Source organism: Sinocyclocheilus rhinocerous, unplaced genomic scaffold, assembly GCF_001515625.1.
Source record: "Sinocyclocheilus rhinocerous isolate Xijiao unplaced genomic scaffold, SAMN03320098_v1.1 scaffold1948, whole genome shotgun sequence".
NCBI lineage: Eukaryota > Metazoa > Chordata > Actinopteri > Cypriniformes > Cyprinidae > Sinocyclocheilus > Sinocyclocheilus rhinocerous.
In genome coordinates this window covers 70,231-92,395 of record NW_015644094.1, presented here as the reverse complement: position 1 = coordinate 92,395, position 22,165 = coordinate 70,231, and the positions used below count along the sequence as shown (strand labels likewise).

Below are 22,165 nucleotides of genomic sequence, written 5' to 3'. Positions count from 1 at the left end.
AAATATTGTTCATGTTTTCCTTACCATCACAGAATTTAAAATTCATAACTATATTTGTTCTTGTTCACTAACATCGACTGAAAACACAACTGTTTATCACCAGCTCACGGTTTCTCTTCTCATTAGGGCGCACCTGGACGACCAGGCCAGGATGGCATCCAAGGCCCTCCCGGTGAGAAGGTAAGCCTCTCAAAGCTTTGTATTGCTGTCAGAACATTAATAATGTAAATAATACACCGTGTTCACATGTATCATTGCTGTGTATGTTTGATATCAGGGCTTTACTGGAAAACCAGGCATTGCAGGTGCTCAAGGGCCTGTAGGCATGTATGTAAGTGGCACTGTCCTGCATAAACCAGTCTAGACTGACATGAAAATTCATGATCAGCTTGTAGCAGGGATTTGATTCTATATGCTGTTTTCTTGCTCTCAGGGTTATCCTGGAGCCACAGGCCTTCGTGGACAGCTAGGTCACATTGGAGAGAGGGTTAGAACTTTCTGCTGTAAATATTTTACAATGAATTTTTCTCTCAGCATTCTGGATGTCGTATCACATATATTGTGTGAATGTGCATCTGCAGGGTGAACCTGGCATCAGGGGACCTCTGGGTCCACCAGGGCAAAGAGGGCCACCTGTAAGTTGATTTGCATGTCATTAAGTATCATTAATGTGATGACATTTTGGTCATTTCTTCTCTAAAACAATTGTTATCTTGTTAAACTTGTAAGGGTTTATCAGGCCCACCTGGTGAGAGGGGCCCACGTGGACCACCGGTGAAGTAACTTCTCCATTCATAGAGCCAAATAATTGAATAGCACTATTTTTATATTCAGAAGGGTTATTAATAATGCTTCAAAAAAATTTTAGGGTCACCAAGGGGAAACAGGACCTGCTGGCTTGCAAGGACTGCCTGTATGTAGCCCTCAGTTTGAATCATACATTTCGATTTTTGAGAAGCAGAAATAAATTTAAGTGCAATAAGTTATTTTAAATTGTAATATTTCATAATATTTCTGTTTATATATCTTCATGTATAATAGACCATTTATTGTGTGTATATTATATCATACATAATATTAAATAGTATGTGTATTTTGTATTGAAATGCACATATATTAATTTCCATATATTTTATATAAATTATAAAATAACCTGATGGCCTGATGCTGATGAATATTATGCTTTTTGCACCATGATGTAGCAGTCAGCACTGTTAACTGTCCAGTGGTCATAGCATTTGACAAATTGTTTTACATTACATGTGAGTGTGTGTGTGTGTGTGTGTGTGTGTGTGTCAATTCAGGGGCCCTCCGGACTGCCAGGGACTGAAGGTGTAGCTGGAAAGTCAGGCCTCTCAGGGAGCCAGGGGCCTCAGGGGCCACAGGGAAAACAAGGACAAATTGGTTTGCCAGTGAGTGGGTACCCCTCATTTTGATTATTTAATTTTTATGATATTTTTCAAAGACTTTTAAAAGAAAGTTACAATCTGAGATTCTGATCATATTCTGCTGTTCTTCAGGGTTCACTGGGAACAAGTGGAATGGTTGGTCAAGCAGGAGAGAAAGGAGGGCAGGTATTGTAAGCATTTCAATTTACTAAATCAGGTTACGTAACACATGGGATTAAGCATTTGATTTATAATGCTCTTCTTTAGGGTTTGCGAGGACCTTCAGGTGACCCTGGATCTGTAGGATTGGATGGACCACAGGTCGGTTCATTTCAATATATGCAGAATTAACTGCTATTAGGAGGCTTCTTGTTTGAGTTCCCTGAATCAACTTCCTCTTTTCTTGGGCATCTTACCAAAAATAAAAGCAACTTAATCTCTGGTTCAGTATGTTCTTAACAAAGGTGGGAATATTTGCATAGCAGAAGTACTGGAGATTTTTGTTAAAGTGCGATGCATTAGCTACCCTTTCTTGTTTTAGTAAAATTCATCATGAATTAACATACAGTTTATTCACCTCTCTCTGCTGTAGGGCCATCCTGGTCCAGTTGGTTTTGAGGGTCCAATAGGGCCAAAAGGGGAACATGTAAGTGCTAAATATTGATAATGGTTCATATGCATCCAGCAAAACCACTAAGTCTGTCAGCTTCCACTCCAGGCTTTTTCCAAGTGAAGTGATTTTACTTGGGTATTTGATTTAAGGGATCACCTGGACCCATTGGGAGGCCTGGTCCAAATGGACCTCCGGGAGAACAGGGGCCTCAGGGCTCTCAGGGAATGCAGGGCGCACCAGGACCACGTGGCAAAGAGGTCAGGGACATTGATTACTTGAGACTTCAAGTCCCGTTATTAAGCTACACTACGCTAAATTTGGGGTCATTAAGAGTTTTTTTTTTTATTAAGAAACAAATAATTTTATTTAGCAAGGATTTATTTAAACGTGACAGTATAAACATGTATAATGTTACAAAAGATTTCTGTAACATTATACATGTCCATTTCCACAAAAATATTAAGCAGCACAACTGTTGTTGTTTTTTTTATAAGAAATATTTCTTTAGCACCAAATTAACATATTATAATGATTTCTGAAGGATCATGTGACACTCAAGACTGGAGCAATGGCTGATGAAAATTAGGCTTTAAAATTCAGAATAATAAATTACATTTTAAAATGTATTGAAATAGAACACTGTTGTTTTAAAATTGTAATAATATTTCACAACATTATTGTTTTTATTATATTTTTGATCAAATGAATGCATCCCTGGTGAGCATAAGAGAGTTCTTTCAAAAACTTTTTTTTTTTAATCTTACCGACCCCAAACAGCTGTGTATATATCTTAAAAGTCCTTGTTATTTTAAAGTTCATTGCAATAAATTAATAATTATGAGTATGATGTTTCATATACAGGGAGGTATTGGACCTCCAGGTGATATTGGAGAGCCTGGGCCTAAAGGACAAAAGGTACATTATGAAAATTCAGGTCTATACAATGGCCAGTTTCTACACAAAGTGAAGTAACTACATTCTTATTCAATCAGGGTGACCCTGGACATCGGGGATTCTCTGGACGACAAGGCCCATCTGGATTTTTGGGGGACAGAGGAGAGCGAGGAGTGAAGGGGAATAAAGGCTACATTGGTCTACAAGTTAGTGATCTTGCTGAGCAAAACTCGTTTCTATTGGACATACTCTTTGGCTACCTAACTATTATTACACTGTTAATTTATAGTAGTTTTTGAAGTGTATATTGCTTTGAATAATGATTGCCTCTTCACCAGGGTCAGAATGGATTGATGGGAAAGACTGGTCCATCTGGTTTGATGGGTCTAGAGGTATGATTTTATATAAGATGCACCTAAATCAACTTACATTATTGTAGTTTTTGACGGGGAACACACTTTTGGAGTTGGTTGGTTGGTTGAGTCTGTAAGTTGGCTTTCAATGCAGGGTTTGATAGGCCTTCGGGGACCACCAGGACAAAATGGTTCACCAGGCCCAAAGGTATCACTCCCTTTTCTTCCTCAAGTTTCTTTCATTAATTCCTTGTAATAGATCAGGATTACCCTTTTGCATTTCCTAATGTAACAGACCTGCTCTTTGTTTCAAAAGGGGAAAACTGGATCACCTGGGGTGCCTGGCCATCCAGGAGATCAAGGCAATCGGGTAAAATCAATGACTGTTTTCCATCATACAACAGTTTGGGTAAAGTAACGTTAGAATTGTGAACTGGGAACAAAAACATGAGCCACATTCGTCTCACTGCCCTTTTTGCATACATATCGGCTGCTATATAAGATTACAGGAACTGAGGGGAACCTCTCAATGCCAAATTAAAGTCATTATGTTTTTGTTTCATCTGCAGGGAATAGCTGGGCAGAGAGGCTTACAAGGGGTTATGGGGAAGGCAGGAACTCAGGTTAGTACGGCTAACCGTTTCAAGGTAAATCCTGGTTACAGTGCTGGATTTTCAGCGGACAAATAATACTGATATTGCAGGGAGCCGTGGGTCCCAGAGGCCCTGAGGGCTTATTGGGTCCAAAGGGTATGCCAGGACAAGAGGGACCTAAAGGTGAACCAGGAAGACAAGGACCTCCAGGGCAGATGGTGAGGCTCTAAAATAAAGAAGAACTTTTATAACAAGTGACTAAAGTCTGCTTGATGTCAGGTGATGATTGTCTCCTGTCTAGGGACCACCGGGCCTCCCTGGCACTAAAGGACCCTCAGCATTACCAGGAAAGGAGGTAGAATTTCACCATAAAACAAAGTGTCCAAAACTGTTATTTAAATGTAGAAACTGTAATTTAGTCATATTGATATTATGTTAAATATTGTTCAAAATTCAGAAATATAGTACTTGTTTATTTTTTTAATTGCTTTTTGCTGTTATTTCCAGGGACTTCCAGGGGAAATGGGAGCTCAGGGCCCTGTTGGCCCACCAGGGCCACAAGTCAGTATTTGTGTGATTTTTAATATCAAGGAAATTTCTATTCTTTCACCGCCTGAAGACCGGAAATTATATATTATTTCTGTTTAAATGTTTTAGGGTCCAAATGGCAAATCTGGGCCTCAGGGAAGGGATGGACCGAAAGGTCAGAAGGTCAGAGTGGTCTAAATCTCATTATTCATCATATGTTAAGATTGAATTTGTAATCTGATATCATGACATTCATTCTTTCCTCCTTTAGTTGCTGTGTTAATTTCTAAAAAATATTACCACTAATCACTGAAACATTCAGTCTTACTGTACTGTATATACTTTTCCAATTTTTCAGGGATATGATGGTCTAGATGGACCTCCTGGAAAACCTGGGCATGCAGGGAAGAGAGTAAGTACAGTGTTAAGGTTTTTTAGTGTTTGGAGGAAACATTTCCAGCATTAACAGATCAATATAAATTATTCTTTCACTCTTAGGGGAAAAAAGGAAAAGCTGGTCAGAGGGGTCTCAGAGGACCTAGAGGGGAGAAGGTACTCGTTTATTAATTAGTCATTTTTAAATGCTGCTTAACCTGTAAAGGCATGATGTTTGTCACAACTTACTGTATAAGATGTTTTAGCAGCTTTTGTTTGATGTGTAACAGGGCCAACAAGGAGCAATGGGAAAGACTGGACCTCCTAGCAAACCAGGACAATATGTAAATTAATACATATGGGTTTTCTCACTCTTAGAAAAACAAATGTTCCCTGATCTATATTTATGAATTAATGTAAGATGATGAGAATATTTATTAGTGGTCTACATGTATTGTTTCAGGGTTTACCTGGCATTCGAGGCGAGAAAGGAAAGAGCGGAAAAAAAGGTTTTGAGGTTTGGGGCTTTAATGGAAATGTCATATTAGAACTGGTAGAATGACAAAGCTGAGAACCTTGAGGCTTACTCTTCTTTCTGTCTATAGGGAGAGAAGGGGGAACTTGGACCACTTGGTCCTCCAGGGGGAGATGGACTGAAGGTACCTTCATTCGTCTTTATCAAATGCTAGAAGAAACTAAAAAGACTCAAGGCACCTGTTAGTATTTTGTGTGCATAAATACTGAAATTGTTAGATGTTTGAAGTGGCTGACTTCTATCTCTCGGTTTATTTCAGGGGGAACAGGGCCTACCTGGGGAAAAAGGGAGACAGGGGCTGAATGGAGAGCAGGTGATCTATTTAGATATGCATGTAAATGTACAATGAGACTGTTGACATGTAGAATGTAGAGTAATTTGTGCCTCTTTTAGGGGGATATTGGCCCAACAGGTCAAAGAGGGACCCCAGGTCTACCAGGGATGCCTGTAAGTTGTTGTCTTTTTAGGTTTTGATTTTTATTTATTAAATACCACACTGCATTAAATGGGAAAAGAAAATCAAAAATATATTATTCTCCAAATAACTGCTGTTGTTTTTGTTTTTGTTTTTTTTGTTTTGGTCATTCAAAATGTCATATTTTTAAACTCTACTGTTCAAAAGTTTGTGGTCAGTAAGACAACTCAAGAATGTTACATTTATTTAATCAAAAAAATTGATAAAAAGAGTAAATACTGTAAAATATTTTTTACAATTTAAAAAGCTTTTTTTCTATTCTTGTAACGACAAAGCTGAATTTTCAACAGCCATCTCATCGTTGGTGTCACATGATCTTCAGAAATGATTCTAATATGCTGATTTGGTGCTCATGAAATGTTTCTTGTTTATATTATCAGTGTTTAAGGCAGTTGTGCTGCTTGATATTGTTATGAAAACCCTGATGCATTTCAGGATTCTTTGATTAATAAAACCTTCAAAAGAACAGCTTTTATTTAAAATGGAAATCTTGTGTAAGAATATAAATATAAAACATCAAAAGCAATTTAACATGTCCTTGCGGAAAATATAAAATATGTATTAATTAAAAATAAATAAATTAATATATTTATTGACCGCAAACTTTAAAACAGCAATGTGTATTTAGGATAAGGTAAATATTTGAAAATTAAATTACATAAAATGAATTATGAATTATTAAATGATCAGATCCAAGAAAAAAACAATCCACATTGAGGACAGTAGCATTAGACACATTTATACACAAATGAAATGATACTCAAGTTAACTATTCACTATGTCCATTTCCTCACTCAACAGGGCCTGTTTGGAGAAAAGGTTTGGAACAAATATTTAAATACAGGGTTAAATACATATTGTTCTCTTATCTAGATTACTTCTGCAGTTAACATTTGTTGATAATGAAATGTGATTTATTCAACTTTTTCAGGGTTTAAAAGGATATCCAGGACTTACTGGTCCAAACGGAAAGAGAGGACCTCCTGTGAGTTTGACAGTAACTATTTACATTACCGTTTTTCTTTTTTAATAAATCTGCAAAAATGTCAACAATTCTGTGTTTTTCTGTCAATATGGGGTGCTGTGTGTACATTAATGAGGAAAAAAAATTAACTTAAATGATTTTAGCAAATGGCTGCAATATAACAAAGAGTGAAAAATTTAAGGGGGTCTGAATACTTTCCGTACCCACTGTATGTAAAAGTAAAACATTACATTAATGCATGTGCTGTAGTAACTGTAACTGTTTATTTTAGGGTCCACCAGGCCTTCCAGGTCCACCGGGCTTATCTCTGAACCTAACACTGACTCAGCTAAAAGTAAGCAGCTGATAAGTGATTTAAGGTTTTCAAATGTTTTTGCTCAGAATCCATTCATAATATCAAATGCATAATTACTCTGATGTTAACCTAATTGCTGTGTGACAACGTTTTTTGTTTTTCCATGCAAATCAGGACCTCACATATCTCTCCGACAAGTCCAACTATCCACTTATTAAGACCCTGCTGGACTCCCTTCAGCAAGACCTGCGATTCTTCATAGATCCTCCAGATGGAACTAAGGAGCATCCGGCCACCACCTGCTTGGAGCTGATGATCAGTCATCCTAATTTAACCAGTGGTTAGAGTCATTCTCGTGAATGTTATTGTTAATCTATAGACCTAAATATATTCTTCTGGTCTGCAGGAATAATTTACTGATTTTTATTTAGCTGTTTTTGTTTCAGGAATGCATTATATCGACCCAAATCAGGGCAGTCCTGCTGATGCTTTGCTGGTTTATTGTAACTTCAGTGCAGGTGGACAAACATGTTTGCCACCCCTGCAGCCACAGGTAAGTAAATTTTTCCTCAGCATCTGATGGGGTCATATCATGTGGAGGAAAAAAATAATAATATAGATGTGATAAAATAGCTTGAATACATACTGAAACTTTCAGAACTCAAATCTCACTACTGTTCAAATTTAATGTTTTTGAAAGAAATCTATGCTCAGCAAGGCTGCATTTACTTGATCAAATACATTTAGTAAAAACAGTTATAATGTGAAATATTATTATAATTCTAAATAAGTCTCGTCTATTTTACTGTATATAAAAATAGAATTTATTTCTGTGATGGCAAAGCTGAATTTTTAGCAGCCATTACCCTGGTCTTCAGTGTCACATGATCTTTCAGAAATCATTCTAATATACGATTCGGTGCTCAAGAAACATTTCTTATTATTATCAGTGTCGAAAACAGTTTTGCTGTTTAATATTTTTGTGAAAACTGATTCCTTTTTTCAGGATCTAATGATGAATAGAAAGTTCAAAAGAACCATGTTTATTTAAAATAGAAAACCTGTTTTAAATGCCAAGTTCTGTCATGAAACTCTAGATGGTGCAGGCTGATGGGTCGTTAACGCAAACTGATGATATTCACAGCGTTAAACTACTTGGCACAAGCTGATTGGTTCATGTTGCATACGCAGCCAATGAGCTTACTGCTTTACATTTAAATGGCTGGTTAGCGTTCACTAGAACAGTGGTCTCAAACACAATTCCTAGAGGGCCACAGCTCTGCAGAGTTTAGCTCCATCCAGCTCCAACTCATACCTGCTTGGAAGTTTCTAGTAATCCCGAAGACTTTGATTAGCTGGATTTAGGTGTGTTTGATTAGGGTTGGAGCAAACTGTGCAAAGCTGTGTCCCTCCAGGAATTGAGTGGAGACCACTTTCGAGTTCCTCTGAAACACTTCACCTTCCCCAGCTCCACCTGTTTAGATCTGCTACGGGTTATTAAATATGCTACTTGTACAGCAGCAGTATGTCTTAAAGGGTTAGTTCACCCAAAAATGAAAATTAGTCCATAAATTACTCACCCTCAAGTCATCCTAGGTCAGGGGCGTTTCCTCCGAGGAGGCAAGGGAGGCAGTGTCTCCTCTCCTCAAAAGTGGATGAGAAAATAATAGATATTACAAAAATAAAACAACGCAAATATGACATGAAAAGTCTAAAAGTCACTCGTTTTTATAAAGTAACACTGTCCAACAGCGACACCCGCAGCTAAAGTTACAGCGGAGGCTTGCCTCCCTTCGGTCCATTGACTTTCTACAGAGACCCCAAAGCGTGCCGTGACTTTTTTTGGAGGCCATTGGAATGAAAGGGGGGAAAGTCACGTGAGAGGAGGCAATGCCTCCGTCGCGCTATAATTGGATATGATCGGATATGATTAGTTTGTGTGATAAATCCTGCCTCTTGTTTTCGTGCGAGCTCTTGGCCTGAATGAAGAAAATGGAGTTATTGACTAATTATAAAGTAAGTAAACAATTCCTCTGCTTATATATCACTGCTTTGAGTCATGTCAAAATGAAACATGAAATGGCTTGAAAACGTGATGTCCGTGTCAGTTTTTAGTGAGTATTCAACGTGATGAAATGAAAGAATCACAATTAAAAGAACCAAAGACTTAAACTACTTAGGTCTGTGTGCATTGAATTTATTTAATACACGAGTTTCACAATTTGAGTTTAATTACTGAAATAAATTAACTTTTCCACGACATTCTAATTTATTGAGATGCACCTGTATCTTCGTGTCTGTGGCAGTGTTTACAGGGCTTTTATGACAATGACCCGAAATAAAAACAGCTGAACATCAGTTCACAAATAAAAAAACGGAGTGTCTATTTACAAGTGCAAATAGCCCACCTTGTTGGCAGAGGCTTTTTACACTAACTCTGCCCACCAACGTGTGATTACAAAGCATTACAAAAGACTATCGTCTAATAACAGCTCCAGTAGCGTAGATGGTGAAGTACGTGTTGAAGTCGATTTTGACGCAATCGACCAGGGTTCGAATCAGCGTTTTGTCAAACTTTTTTTTCCACTTTTTCAAGTCAGATATCACGTTGTTGTTATTGTTATTATTGCATACTGTTTTATACTACAATACATAGGTGCAGATAATCGCCACTATTTGCAATAAGTAGTATAAATAGCAGAAAATCCTGCTAGGTGTAAATAGAATCTATAGCTATTTGCACTTGGTGTAAACATTAAGTGTAACAGGGACATGAATTTTATATGGTATATGTGACCCTGGACCACAAAACCATCTGGAAGTTGAATAAATAAGCTTTCCATTGATGTATGGTTTTAAAGTTGTCCAAATGAAGTTCTTAGCAATGCATATTACTAATCAAAAATAAAGTTTTTATATATTTACGGTAAGATGTTTACTAAATATTTTCATGGAACATGATCTTTAATTAATATTCTAATGATTTTTGGCATAAAAGAAAAATCAATCATTTTGACCCATACAATGTATTGTTGTTGGCTATTGCTACAAATGTACCCATGCTACTCATAGGATGACTTGAGGGTAAGTAATTTATGAGCTAATTTTCATTTTTGGGTGAACTAACCCTTTAAATACTCACGGCACCGTATTGGTGTATGTATTGGCAGTAGTAAGTTCCTGTACTTGCTTTGCAGCAGCAGCAATAATCTACAACAACAGCAATAACCAACAGCAGCAGCAGTGTAGCAGATCTATTCTGCCAAGACCAAATACATTAACATTGTCATATCCATTACCATGCTAAAATCTTCTGAGATTTGTCATGATAGAAATGTATTTATAAATGCATTTACTGTCACTTTTGAACAATTTATTGCATCCGTGTTGATTTAAAAGTATTAATTTCTTTTAAAAAAAATCTTACTGACCCCCACATTTCAAGCTTTGTGTTTAATTAATATTAGGCTGATAATGAGACCTCTCTGCTTCAGATCCCCGTGAAATCATGGCTCAAAGACACCATGCCGGACTCATTTACATGGTTGAGCACTATAGATGGCGGCTTTCAGGTACGTTGTTTCCTCAGAACCAGTAACTCAAATAACAAATATTCTCCTGCCATCATGTATTTCTCCCTTGAGTAAACCATTGTGTCTTTAAAGTTTGATTACATGGAAACTGGTGTGGTACAAATGAGATTCCTACGACTCAACAGCAAGTTTGTGAAGCAGAACATCACATTTTCATGCCAGCCAAACAGCCACCAGGGATCCAATGAAAGAGACATCAAGTTCCTTGCAGATTCAAGAAGACAGAGCTTCTTGGGAACATTACTGGATTGTGAAGTAAGACAACTGTATCTAAATGATAATGGATTGCACTGTTGTACATTTAATTTTATTATGTCCCCTTTCTGTCTGTGTTTAGCCTTTAGGGTCACCGGATACAGGCCCTCGCGAGTCTGTGTTCCAGTTTGAGACTGAAGACCTGGAGCTTTTACCAATCAGAGATCTGGCTTTATTTGGCCACAGTGACACAACAGAACAGTTTCAGTTTACTGCAGGACACGTCTGCTTCAACTAAAACACAAACACTCCCAATCAGAGATCTGGCTTTATTTGGCCACAGTGACACAACAGAACGGTTTCAGTTTACTGCAGGACACGTCTGCTTCAACTAAAACACAAACACTCTGTCATTGAGGACTACCCTTACTGAGTAGCTTTCTGCTGAGAAAAGCAGAGCCAAGAACAATTAACAAAAACCAATCAGGACTTTCTTTACTCTACTGTTCTCCATCTTCTGTGGGAATGGAGGTTCCTAATGAAGTTTTCACCTTCAGTTTACAGTGTATCTTCAGTGCAGTAAACTGATTTGTTGTCTAGTGGCAACAGCAATCTGGTGCGCAGCTTCTCATGAGGAGATGTAATATATTGTTGCATATCGTTTACAATGCTTGTTTTCTGTTAAATAACTGATTATTTATATAATTCCAGGATGTTACTTGTCACATTTTAAGAACAATTCACTTCCACAAACCCTGATTTCCTCAAAAAAAACAAAAAAAAAACTTTAATTCAGGTTTTGTGGCACCTTATGATAAAGAGCACTGTGATGTACATTACATGGCCAAAAGAGTCTGAACACTTTAACACCACACTTGTATGTGCTTGATGAACATTTAATTTTAAGTTTGTCCACTCTATACTGCTGTAACAACTTCTGTTCTTCTTGGAAGGCTTTTAAACATGGATGGTCATGTGATGTATGTGGCACTCAAATCAACTATTATGTAAACGATGTGCCTCAGATATATATCAGGCACTGCTTGTGAAGTCTAATAACATGATTTACTTAGTACAAAGAATATTTTTGGTCAAACAGTTGCTCTTGGACCATTGTTTTTATGGTGGATCCAGTGGGATTTACAATACGTTAATTAACAATGACAATTTAGCTCATTGTAAAAGTAGCTCATTGCAATCTGTTTTAATAACAAACTGATTTCATTCCAAAGAGTGTGTTTTATTGTTGGGTATGTTGCGGTTGCCTTAGTAAAACCAAAGGGAACCAAAATAAGTCTTGGAGGATTTGTGTTCTTTCAGGTTCCTGTATGAATTTAAAATGCCTTTAACATGAATTATAATAACTGCATGGATTTTTTTTATTTTTTTAGATTTTACAGAAGGGAAGTGAATATTAATATCTGGTGATTTGTTCATACATTTGCTGAATTAGACTGTTAATGTTAAAACCTAGGTGTTGTTAATGTGACTTTGCTAAGGAAAAAAAAAAGATAAAAACATAAAAACCCATATATATCAAAGGCAAAATATAAGATACATTAGATAATTGTATACACTAAAGTTCAAAACTTGGGATCTGTAAGATTTTTGTAAATGATTTTGAAATAAGTCTCCTATACTCAAGGCAGCATTTATTTGATTAAAAAATACACGACACTTTATTACAATGAAAACGTATTTTAATATATTTTAAAATGTTATTTACTGTGATATGGCAAAGCTGAATTTTAAGTCTTCAAAGTCAGATAATCAGAAATCATTTTAATATGCTGTTTTGGTGTTCAAGAAAAAAAAATCATTATTATTATCATCAGTATTGACATTGAGCTCCTCAGTATTTTTGGGGAAATAACCGTGATTGCAATAAACAATGTAACGATGTAAAACTCACATTTGATCAACAGATCAATTTAGCCCATCTTTGCGGAATAAAATTAATTTATTTAACAAAAAATAAATAAATCTAATATCTATAGAAATTTAAAATGGTTTAGCGCGGTTTTGTCAACTACGTTCTTTCAGTAAATTGACAAACAATGAGTTTTTAGGTTTCTCTTTCTGATTGGTCCCAGTTTGTGGTCTGCCTGGCGCCCTCTGGAGGATTATTTGGAAAAGCCACAAGTTGCTAGTGGACTACACAACACGCCTGCTCTTCGTCTCCAGGAAATCACATGAAACCTCAGCTGAGAAAAATGGTCACAATATGCTCCATTTAATCCTTCAGGACATTCAGACGTGTCGCGTGGTGTTCGCCACAGTTGAAGAGTCGAATGGGATTTTTGTGAGTGATCGCTGGTGAGCTGTATAGGCCCTTCAGTAATGCCTCGGACCGTCGTAAGATCCTGAGCCGATCAGAGCTCCGCTTCACACAGCAGGACGCTCCACATAACTCCAGGAAGAGCGGTTTGACTTATTGATGTCAGATCTCTGAGCTTAATCCTGCGTGTACATAAGCGTCAGAGGAAAGTAACCCACTGTGAGTTTATCATTTACTAAATCTAGAAACTGGTCAGTTTTTGTACTAAATAAAATATAAATAACGTACTTTTAAGGGTTCTTTATACCAGACATAAATAATTTACAGTCATTTTTTTAGTCAGTGAGGCAACGTCGTCTGACAGTTGACACTTGGTCGATCGGGTTGGGAACCGAGAACCGGTTTTGAATAGAAACAGTTCTTTGGATGAATTTTTACAATGTACCTAAATCAGTGTGTATTCTTCATATTCGTTTTCTCTGCCGCTGTGGAGGGAAACCGCACTAAAATACTCTGACTTTGTTTTCTGAGCTAATAATTCGCGAGCTGAAATTGGAACGCATGACTGTTGTGAGTCGGTTCTTTTGAATTAAACGAAACAGACGATGTGGTTGTGGAATCAAGAATTATCCTGTCAACGATTTAAATGTAACTCTTGTTTGTTTAGTATTTTTATCATGATATATAGTTAGACAGTTGGATTGGTTGGACTATATCTGTCTTTTGATGTCGATTATTAACAGCGTCTCACCAGTTGACGGTGAGCTGCAGTTTTAGATTTGCCCTCTGAATTCAACTTTTAAAATGTATTTTATGTTTGTCAAAATTCATCATAATTTCGTTATGCCCTGTCGAATCACGATCTCGATTCCATTTCGATTTATCGTGCAGCCCTACCGTCGACGTCTTTAAACTGTTAACGTTAAAAACGTTTCTGTGTTATCAGTACTGTATGTGCCAGTCAGCTGCCCACGCAACTACTGTCAGGACTGACTGACTGTGTCTTAACGAATAGTGAACTGCCTACCTAGACAGCACTTTTGAATGTCATGGTCAACCCAGAAACGTTGTACAGGTAGGCAGCTCTCAAGGTTTAAGACAATGTTTGTTTTCTCTCTCTGTAGACAGAAACCTGGCCACTGAGTTTATGAACAGTCTGGAGAGAGACAGGGAATCATGCTGCCTCCATCAAGGAGGGATTTTGTATCGCTGACTGTCAGCGAAAGTGGCAGCTACACCAACAGCAAGCAGTGGCGCCGGCAGTCCTGCTGGAGGGTGAGTTTAATATTCAACAATCATTCATTTATTAATATTATGGTTTTATTCAGTAGTTTCGAGGCCCATCTGTAGGGTAATATGATTGTTTGGTTACAAAAATGTGATAATACAATCCTCTTGGCTTTGTCTTCAGAAATGGAAACGACTGTCCAGATTGCAGCGCAGCCTGATCCTGTTTACACTGATGCTGTTGCTGGTTTGTGGAATCGCTACATCTCCCACTCTCATAAGGCACTGGAGAGGTGAGATGCTATAAAAAACAACTATTGAAAATGAGCTTCCAAATTGTCTTGTTAAAAAAAAAAAAAAAGAGAGTAATGCACAATTTATGATATGGCACCTTTAAAAATGTGATGTAACGGAAGTAAAGATAGAGCTTTTCTTCCATATTATGATGCACATCCAAGTGAAACAGTTGGTTAGATGCAAAAATGGGGTGTGCAGTATATGCAGTGCTTAGGGGTGCCGCATGTGGGGGGCGCCATTTTGCTAAAATCATTCTGTGAAAATCTTCTTTAATAAAATGTTATAAATAATCAAAAGCTTATTTGTTGAAAATAATGATAAGAAACCTTTCTATTTAATTTTTAGCATTTTAAATTAGTTCAAAATGTGTTTTATTATCAAGTGAGTACATATCAGCAGCTCACCCTTCGACAGTCACATGACCAAAATGAATAGAGGAGGGAAAGGGGGTGCAGAACAGAAAAAGTCAAAGGGAAATAAATCAGTGCATTAAAATAAAGTGAACAAACTGAGATTGTTTAACCTATCAATTTTTTTCACTGTAAGTCATTAAGTCAATCAGCAACGTTGTTGCTTGAGAGGGCAGTGATTAACCATATCAGTTCATTTCCCTTTAAAAATGATCTTGCATACCTTTCAGCAAATGTGCAGTTGTGCCCCTGGTTAGATGGAAGCAGATCTGAATGTGAGCTTTCAGTCATTTGAAATAAAGGCACAGGTTTTATGTGGATGAAATGATTGGAGAAGTCACAATTTTCACCCGAAAATACAGTTATGACATTTTGATAAAAAAAAAAAATTAAACACACATGGATGAATCATTCGCAATCAGATCAGTAACATATGTTTACAAAATAGATAGAGATATTAGGTTAAAGTTGGCATGAAATGTAAATTGACACTATTAAGAGCTAATTATAACTTTTCTGTTTTCATGTTTCTCAGATGGTGTTGTAGGGGAGAACGGGTACGATGGAAAACAGCCATTTGTTGTCAACCTGAAAAATGAGTACAGGTCCATTCTTCCTGAGCTGCCCTCTGAGGTTAGCATGACCCAGTTGTTTCTTGCTTTCTTTTTGGATGGCCTCTTTTTGTGAGTAACCTGATAACTCAAGGTTACAGGCTGTGCTTTGTGCTGCTATTTGAGGTTTGTGGCAGTAACGTATGTTTTCCTCTGAAAAACAGAAAAAGGACTACCATAGACGTGGACCTCCTGCCTTGCAGAACCATTTGCAAACCAAAACGAATGTTTCGAGTCTGTTGGGAGTAGAAAATCATGGACTGGACCTGAAGAATGCAGATAAAGGATCTGAAGGCGGAAAGCCAATCAATAGGTTTGATTTTTAATGTCAACTGTATTGAAATACCTTATACAGGGTGTCCGCGGGTCCTTAAAAAGTCTTAAAATCAGTGATGCAGTTATTTTGCAGGGATATTTTGTATGGAATATTGTCTGCTGACATTAAAAGTTCACTGTATATCGTAGTAATAAATATCATTTATTACAGCAATGATATTTTGTTTTCTTTTTAATTGAAACACATTAAATATTACATTTATGTAATAAAATGTGTATTTCCATTACAGGTTTAGGTCTTAAATTTCATATAAGGTGGTATTAAAAAGGTCTTAAAAAGTGTTGAATTTAACTTGTTCATGTCTGTAGAAACCGTGTTATAAACACAACAGCATGTACACTTTGTGCAATGATGAGCTTGACTAGTATATAGGACTTGATAATTCTGTGGTTTGTTTATTATTATAATTCATTTCTCATGTATGTAGTTGGCGTGGAGCTGTGATAGAAGAAGAACATGCATCTGATACTGACACCAAAGACACAGAAATCCAAGACGACCCAGCTTCAATAGCACTTGGTTTGTTATTTTGTCAGCTACATTGTATTCCTTTGATATTGAACAGGAAAAGAGCCAGTTGCTCAATCTATTAATACTTTCTAAATATAAACCCATTTTATGCAACTGATCTGCCGAATTCATTTGTTTCTTTTTATGGATTGCACTGAAGCAGCTGTTTCCTGTGTTTCTGTTTCTTTCAGCTGAGAGCAGGCTGGAGGCTGTGAGAGAAGCTTTTAGACATGCCTGGAAGGGTTACAAGAACTTTGCTTGGGGTCACGATGAGCTAAAACCAATCTCTAAATCATATGGAGAGTGGTTTGGACTTGGGCTGACCCTAATTGATGCTCTGGACACCATGTGGATCTTGGGCCTCAAAGAGGGTAATTTAGTTTGCTAGAGAAAATACATTACAGACTCCAACACAGACCAAGATTTTCTAGTTTTCCCAAGATCTTGTGGGGGGGGGAAATCCAGTCCAAGTCACAAGGGATTAAAGGCACAATATGTAAGATTTTTTTATTAAAATATCCAAAAACCACTAGAACAGTGTTATATATTTTGCTGACTTTTGCTGAGATTTTGCTGTGTACTTACATTATCCCAAATGATTCGAAGAATGTTTAAATCCAGAGAGATAAGCAATTTTAACTAGTGACACGGACCGTGTCCATAGTATTCTTCTACGTTAATAAATCATTAGCTCATCCATGAACATGATTTCCCGAGTCCCGTCGGATTGCGTCGGCTGTGGGGATGAAGACCACAACTCCCATGATTCCACACTCAGTCACTGCATCATCAAACTAGGCCTTTGTCTCTTTGTTTATTTGGAATATGCTCCCTCTAGCTGCGAAAATTACCTATTGTGCCTTTAAATACCTTTTCATTGTACTCTTCCTAATTTATTTAATTTTAGAAAAAGTCTTTTTATATATATATATTAGGGCTGTCAATCGATTAAAATATTTAATCGCATGATTGTCATGAGTTACCTTGTGATTAATCACAACTTTATCGCACATTTTTATCTGTTCTAAATGTACCTTAAATTAAGACTTTTCAAGCGTTTAATACTCTAATCAACATGGGCATGGACAAATATGTATGCTTTATGCAAATGTATGTTTATTATTAATGAAACCATAGTCAGCATAGAGCATGAAGACTAGACATGTTTCAAAGGTCATAGATGTTTTTCAAAGAACTTGTTCATGTCTATTAGATGACAGTTTGGATATCATTACATGAAAAAAGAACATACAAATACCAGGTTACCATTACTTCTCTTTCTTTGCACTGAACAATTTACTATTTACACAAGCCTGTTTACACTATTCACATGACAGGGCAGCTCACTTCTTCTGAACATGCAAAATGTACATTTATTATTTATGATTACATTTGATTGCCTCTCTGTGCCCACATACTGTATTTTGATGCAGCTAAATTCTCAATAAAACTGTTTTCATTGATATATTTTACTGTTTCTGTTGTTAGACAACGGAATGAATATGAAATAATGACTGAAACGTGACCCATTAAGACTACATAACCAGCTCTCCCTTCCAAGATCAAGGATAATCTGCACAAAAATCCTGATTTATAATCGAGCCGTCATCTGATCAAATCAAATAGGCTACACATAAGATAAAGAAAATAGCTGTGCTGTGATTTCGGCTACTTGCATGTAAAATTAGAGCAGCAACATAATATGTGTTTTAATGGGAAAGCGCTGCTCCTCCGCCGCTCGCTGAACAGAGCAGAAGCAGAGAAATAGGTGCGTGCGCGCTGGGAAAGAGAGACCTCGCGCTCGTGCGGCAGTACCGGCGAGTCTCAGAAACTAAATAAGGTTTGGGCAAACCCTAAAGATTTGTTGCTAGGCGCTTTTCTGAAAAAAAAAAAAAAGTCGCTAAAGGAGTCTGAAAAGTCACTAAATCTAACGACAAAATTGCTAAGGTGGCAACATTGTAAATCTCAATTTCTCCTAATATGGGCTAGGCCACGGGTCAAACAGAAAATGCGCGCTGCGGTAATAAAATGAGTGCCGTTAAACTGAATTTGCGTTAACGCGTTATTAACGCGTTCATTTTGACAGCCCTAATAAATATAGATAGATAGATATATCCACCATATTTACACTTTCCTGGTAAATAAACCAACAAATCACTTAATAGTTATATGTCTGTGTCTTCGTATTAAGATGGGATTGAAAAAAAAAAATTTTAAATAGAAAAATTGCATACTTCACATTTAAATTATCTGCCATTTTTTATGTTTACTGAGCTGTTTACTGTGTAATGTGGTTTACTTCATTTACATCAATCTTGTCGACAGAGTTTGCAGAGGCCAGGCAGTGGGTGGCCAAAGAGCTCTCCTTCGATAAAAATGTTGATGTTAATCTGTTTGAGAGCACCATTCGTATACTGGGTGGCCTTCTGAGTACTTACCATCTGACCGGAGACTCCTTGTTCCTGGAGAAAGCTGTAAGAAAGAAGCAGAGCACATGCTGATGAAAGAGCAAACGTCTTCAAATCCCCTGAGCTCAAAGTTTCTCTTTTTCCTGTTACTATGTTCTTGTGATTTGATGTTATTTTTATCACATCAATCATTTTTCAGAAAGATATTGGCTCCAGACTGATGCCTGCCTTCAGTACAGCCTCTAAAATCCCCTATTCGGATGTGAATATTGGGAAGGGGACGGCTCATTCTCCGCAGTGGACTTCAGACAGTACCGTAGCTGAGGTCACTAGCATTCAGCTTGAGTTCAGAGATCTCAGCCGACTTACTGGAGACCCCAAATACAAGGTCAAGACAATGGACAATCTTTCTCAGTTAAGACCCGAACACTCATTTAAGGAATTCTGTTCTCATAGGAACAGGTGGTTACTTTTCTTCCATTTCTTTCTGTAGCTGGCTGTAATGGAGGTGATGAAGCGGGTGCATAAACTGAATGGAAAGCAAGATGGGTTAGTGCCAATGTTTATCAATACCAACAACGGGCTGTTCACCCATCAGGGCATTTACACACTGGGTGCCAGGGCTGACAGCTACTATGAGTACCTGCTGAAGCAGTGGATACAAGGAAACAAGACTGAGAAAGAGTAAGTAGAGTCTCTATGTTTGAACTTCATAGTTTATTCTTTGTTGTATTGAGGAAATACCAACATTTTAGCAGTGGTATGATGATAGCCTGTAGTGTTAATACTAAATCAAAAAGAAACAAACAGCCTTGGGTGACTGTTAAAATTTAACTACAGATGTCAACAATATATATATAGTTTGATGGTTCAGGTTCAAAGATTTATTTTATCAAAGATTTATTTGTGCTCCCATTTTTTTTTTCAGATTGCTGGATGACTACCTGCAGGCTGTGGAAGGGGTGAAGAAGAACCTGCTGAAGAAGTCTACTCCTTCCAGCCTTACATTTGTAGGAGAGCTGTCCCATGGACACTTTAGTCCCAAAATGGTATGTTTGTTGTCAAAGAATAACTTGAGGGCCAGCAGAGTCAAATAGCTCATGTAGCCCTTTTATTTCTCTTGTCTTGTTTCTTTCAGGACCACTTGGTTTGTTTCCTCCCTGGTACTCTGGCATTGGGGGCACATTACGGCCTTCCTGCTGATCATATGGAGCTGGCAAAACAGCTGATTGAGACTTGTTACCAGATGTACGCCCAGATGGAGACAGGTCTGAGCCCAGAGATAGCTTATTTCAACACGCATGAGGGCAGCACACAGGATGTAGATGTAAAGGTGAGTTCAGGAAGAGGTTTCAGTTGGCAGCTGTGAAACTGGTGTTTGTTGGATGAGTATACCATGGCCGTCAACAAATAAACAGGTGTTTGTTTAATGGGTATGTAAAATGAAATCGTCTTTGTGATCTCATTTTGTCTTACAGATTGCAGACCGGCACAACCTTCTGCGGCCAGAGACTGTAGAGAGCCTCTTCTACTTGTATAGATTCACCAAGGATAAGAAGTACCAGCAGTGGGGCTGGGAGATCCTACAGAACTTCAATAAGTACACAAGGGTATGTGAAAGAGGGTCACCTTGAGGTGTTTTAGAACATGCAAAACAGTGGAAGGTAAATGTTGTGCCCTGCGTCCAAATTTACATATGTTCCATTAGGGTTGTGCCGATAGACCAGTGTTACTCATTGCGTGGCTCGCCAAGCTTTACTTTGTGGCTCGCATGGCAGTAAATAATACGATGATATGATCATGCAGTCAATACAGATATTTCATAAAAACATTAAAAACAAGCAGGGCTATAACATAACCAATTAAAAAAAACTCACACCATGTCTACACCGGACGCGAGTGGCGCGATCCGACAAAAGACAATAGAACCCAGTGATGTTGTCTACACTGGATGCGGCGCGGCGCCATGCGATGCGACACGATCCCCATCAGTAAACTGATGCCTCGTTCTATTTATGACGAACTGTACTGACACTACGTTCAAATGATTTGCGACTGTCGCTGTGTCGCGTCAAGTGTAGACAGACTTTTAGCGCAGCAGGGCGCGGCACGGCAACTGTGGTTTTTAAAAACCGGTGGTTTTTAAAAATACCTAAAACAGCGGCATTACAAGATGGAAATATAGACTAGAAAAGATATTTACACTTGCTCTGTCCTAACGTCCATGACACTGACTAACTGCGGAGTTGCCAGTTTTAATCTTAACAGCTCTTAACGCCGAATGTGCACTTGGATGGTTAGATACATGATGGGCTAGTATAAAAAAATAAAATAACTTAAGGTCTTTCCAGCATTAAGGTAATCCTGCTTTTTTTTTAATAATCTAGTCTCAGTTACAAATTTGACTGGTAAATGATAAAGAATGATAGCCCCTTTTGTATTGCATTGTATTGCATATGACAGATTCGTAAAAAGACGCCATTGGCCTCTGACCATCATGGCCTCCTAACAATCCCCATATCTACTGATTGGCGCTTTGGGTGCCTAGAAAAGTGCTATATAAATATAACAAATTATTATTATTATAATTAGTAACTTACGATGTTTCTATTAATTTGTTATGTTAAATACAAATTCAGTCATATTAAAAACATTAGGCTGCTTTTAGCCTTACGCTGGAGTTGGTTCACTTTCCCGCAATGAAACTAAGTAAATAATTACATAAATTAGCATGATAATATCGTGTATCGGCGATCTCACAGGCTGACGATAGGACAATATGAAAGTTGAGCGTATCGCCCAACACTATGTTCCATTCAAAATAGTATGTGAGATTCAGTGCATATCAAGTAATAGTGTCTTGAAAATAGTTTTCCAAAGGTGTCCAGATGATGTACTGTTTCTGAAGTTTGTGCTTCTGCATGATTTCTAGATGTTGGCCAGTTTTATTGTTTATACTAATTTTGGGGTCAAAAATATTAAGCAGCACAACTGTTTTCAACATTGATAATGAGAAATATGTATTAAGCATCAAATCAGCATAATATAATGATTTCTGAAGGATCGTAGGTCTGACACTGAAGACTGATGTAATGACTGCTGAAAATTCAGCTTTGCATCACAGGAATAAATTACATTCTAAAATATAGCAAAAGTAAAAAATTTAAAATTTAATTTTAATAATATGCCAAAATATTAGTTTTTTTTTCTGATCAAATAAATGTAACCCTTGTGAGCATAATAAAAGGATGTCAAAACACAAATC

At 37.4% G+C, this 22,165-nt stretch overlaps 2 protein-coding genes across 7 annotated transcripts in view; both read left to right on the top strand.

Annotated features, from left to right (window-relative positions):
- The first annotated feature begins 281 nt into the window (after positions 1–281).
- On the top strand, positions 282–11,120 carry LOC107757958 (collagen alpha-1(V) chain-like). Its single transcript, XM_016575569.1, has 35 exons — positions 282–331; positions 434–487; positions 582–635; positions 730–774; positions 869–913; positions 1,305–1,412; positions 1,521–1,574; positions 1,656–1,709; positions 1,981–2,034; positions 2,151–2,258; positions 2,863–2,916; positions 2,994–3,101; positions 3,234–3,287; positions 3,403–3,456; positions 3,565–3,618; positions 3,818–3,871; positions 3,952–4,059; positions 4,143–4,196; positions 4,349–4,402; positions 4,499–4,552; positions 4,728–4,781; positions 4,868–4,921; positions 5,035–5,088; positions 5,208–5,261; positions 5,350–5,403; positions 5,539–5,592; positions 5,673–5,726; positions 6,556–6,573; positions 6,686–6,739; positions 7,011–7,073; positions 7,209–7,374; positions 7,481–7,587; positions 10,529–10,606; positions 10,700–10,882; positions 10,965–11,120. The coding sequence occupies exons 1-35, from the start codon at positions 326–328 to the stop codon at positions 11,118–11,120; spliced, it is 2,433 nt and encodes an 810-aa protein (XP_016431055.1). The 5' UTR covers positions 282–325.
- Positions 11,121–12,964: 1,844 nt separating this feature from the next.
- The window catches only part of LOC107757969 (endoplasmic reticulum mannosyl-oligosaccharide 1,2-alpha-mannosidase-like), a 16,679-nt gene continuing 7,478 nt past the window's right edge, over positions 12,965–22,165 (top strand). The window contains exons 1-13 of one of the 6 annotated variants that reach the window (XM_016575581.1): positions 12,965–13,124; positions 14,229–14,375; positions 14,512–14,620; positions 15,570–15,667; positions 15,810–15,958; positions 16,410–16,501; positions 16,684–16,863; positions 18,818–18,966; positions 19,100–19,288; positions 19,394–19,584; positions 19,829–19,949; positions 20,039–20,233; positions 20,379–20,510. In XM_016575581.1, the coding sequence (XP_016431067.1) occupies positions 14,277–14,375; positions 14,512–14,620; positions 15,570–15,667; positions 15,810–15,958; positions 16,410–16,501; positions 16,684–16,863; positions 18,818–18,966; positions 19,100–19,288; positions 19,394–19,584; positions 19,829–19,949; positions 20,039–20,233; positions 20,379–20,510 (1,704 nt within the window). In that variant the 5' untranslated portion in view covers positions 12,965–13,124; positions 14,229–14,276. Of the gene's footprint in view, positions 13,320–14,116; positions 14,176–14,224; positions 14,376–14,511; positions 14,621–15,569; positions 15,668–15,809; positions 15,959–16,409; positions 16,502–16,683; positions 16,864–18,817; positions 18,967–19,099; positions 19,289–19,393; positions 19,585–19,828; positions 19,950–20,038; positions 20,234–20,378; positions 20,511–22,165 lie in introns of those variants that run through there. The other 5 variants (XM_016575579.1, XM_016575578.1, XM_016575577.1 and 2 more) reach the window with 5 other exon arrangements.

Excerpts from the sequence above, each read along its gene's own strand:
- LOC107757958 (XM_016575569.1), top strand. Across the intron at positions 2,035-2,150 it reads TAGGGCCAAAAGGGGAACAT|GGATCACCTGGACCCATTGG; the intron begins GTAAGTGCTAAA and ends ATTTGATTTAAG. Across the intron at positions 3,619-3,817 it reads CAGGAGATCAAGGCAATCGG|GGAATAGCTGGGCAGAGAGG; the intron begins GTAAAATCAATG and ends TTTCATCTGCAG.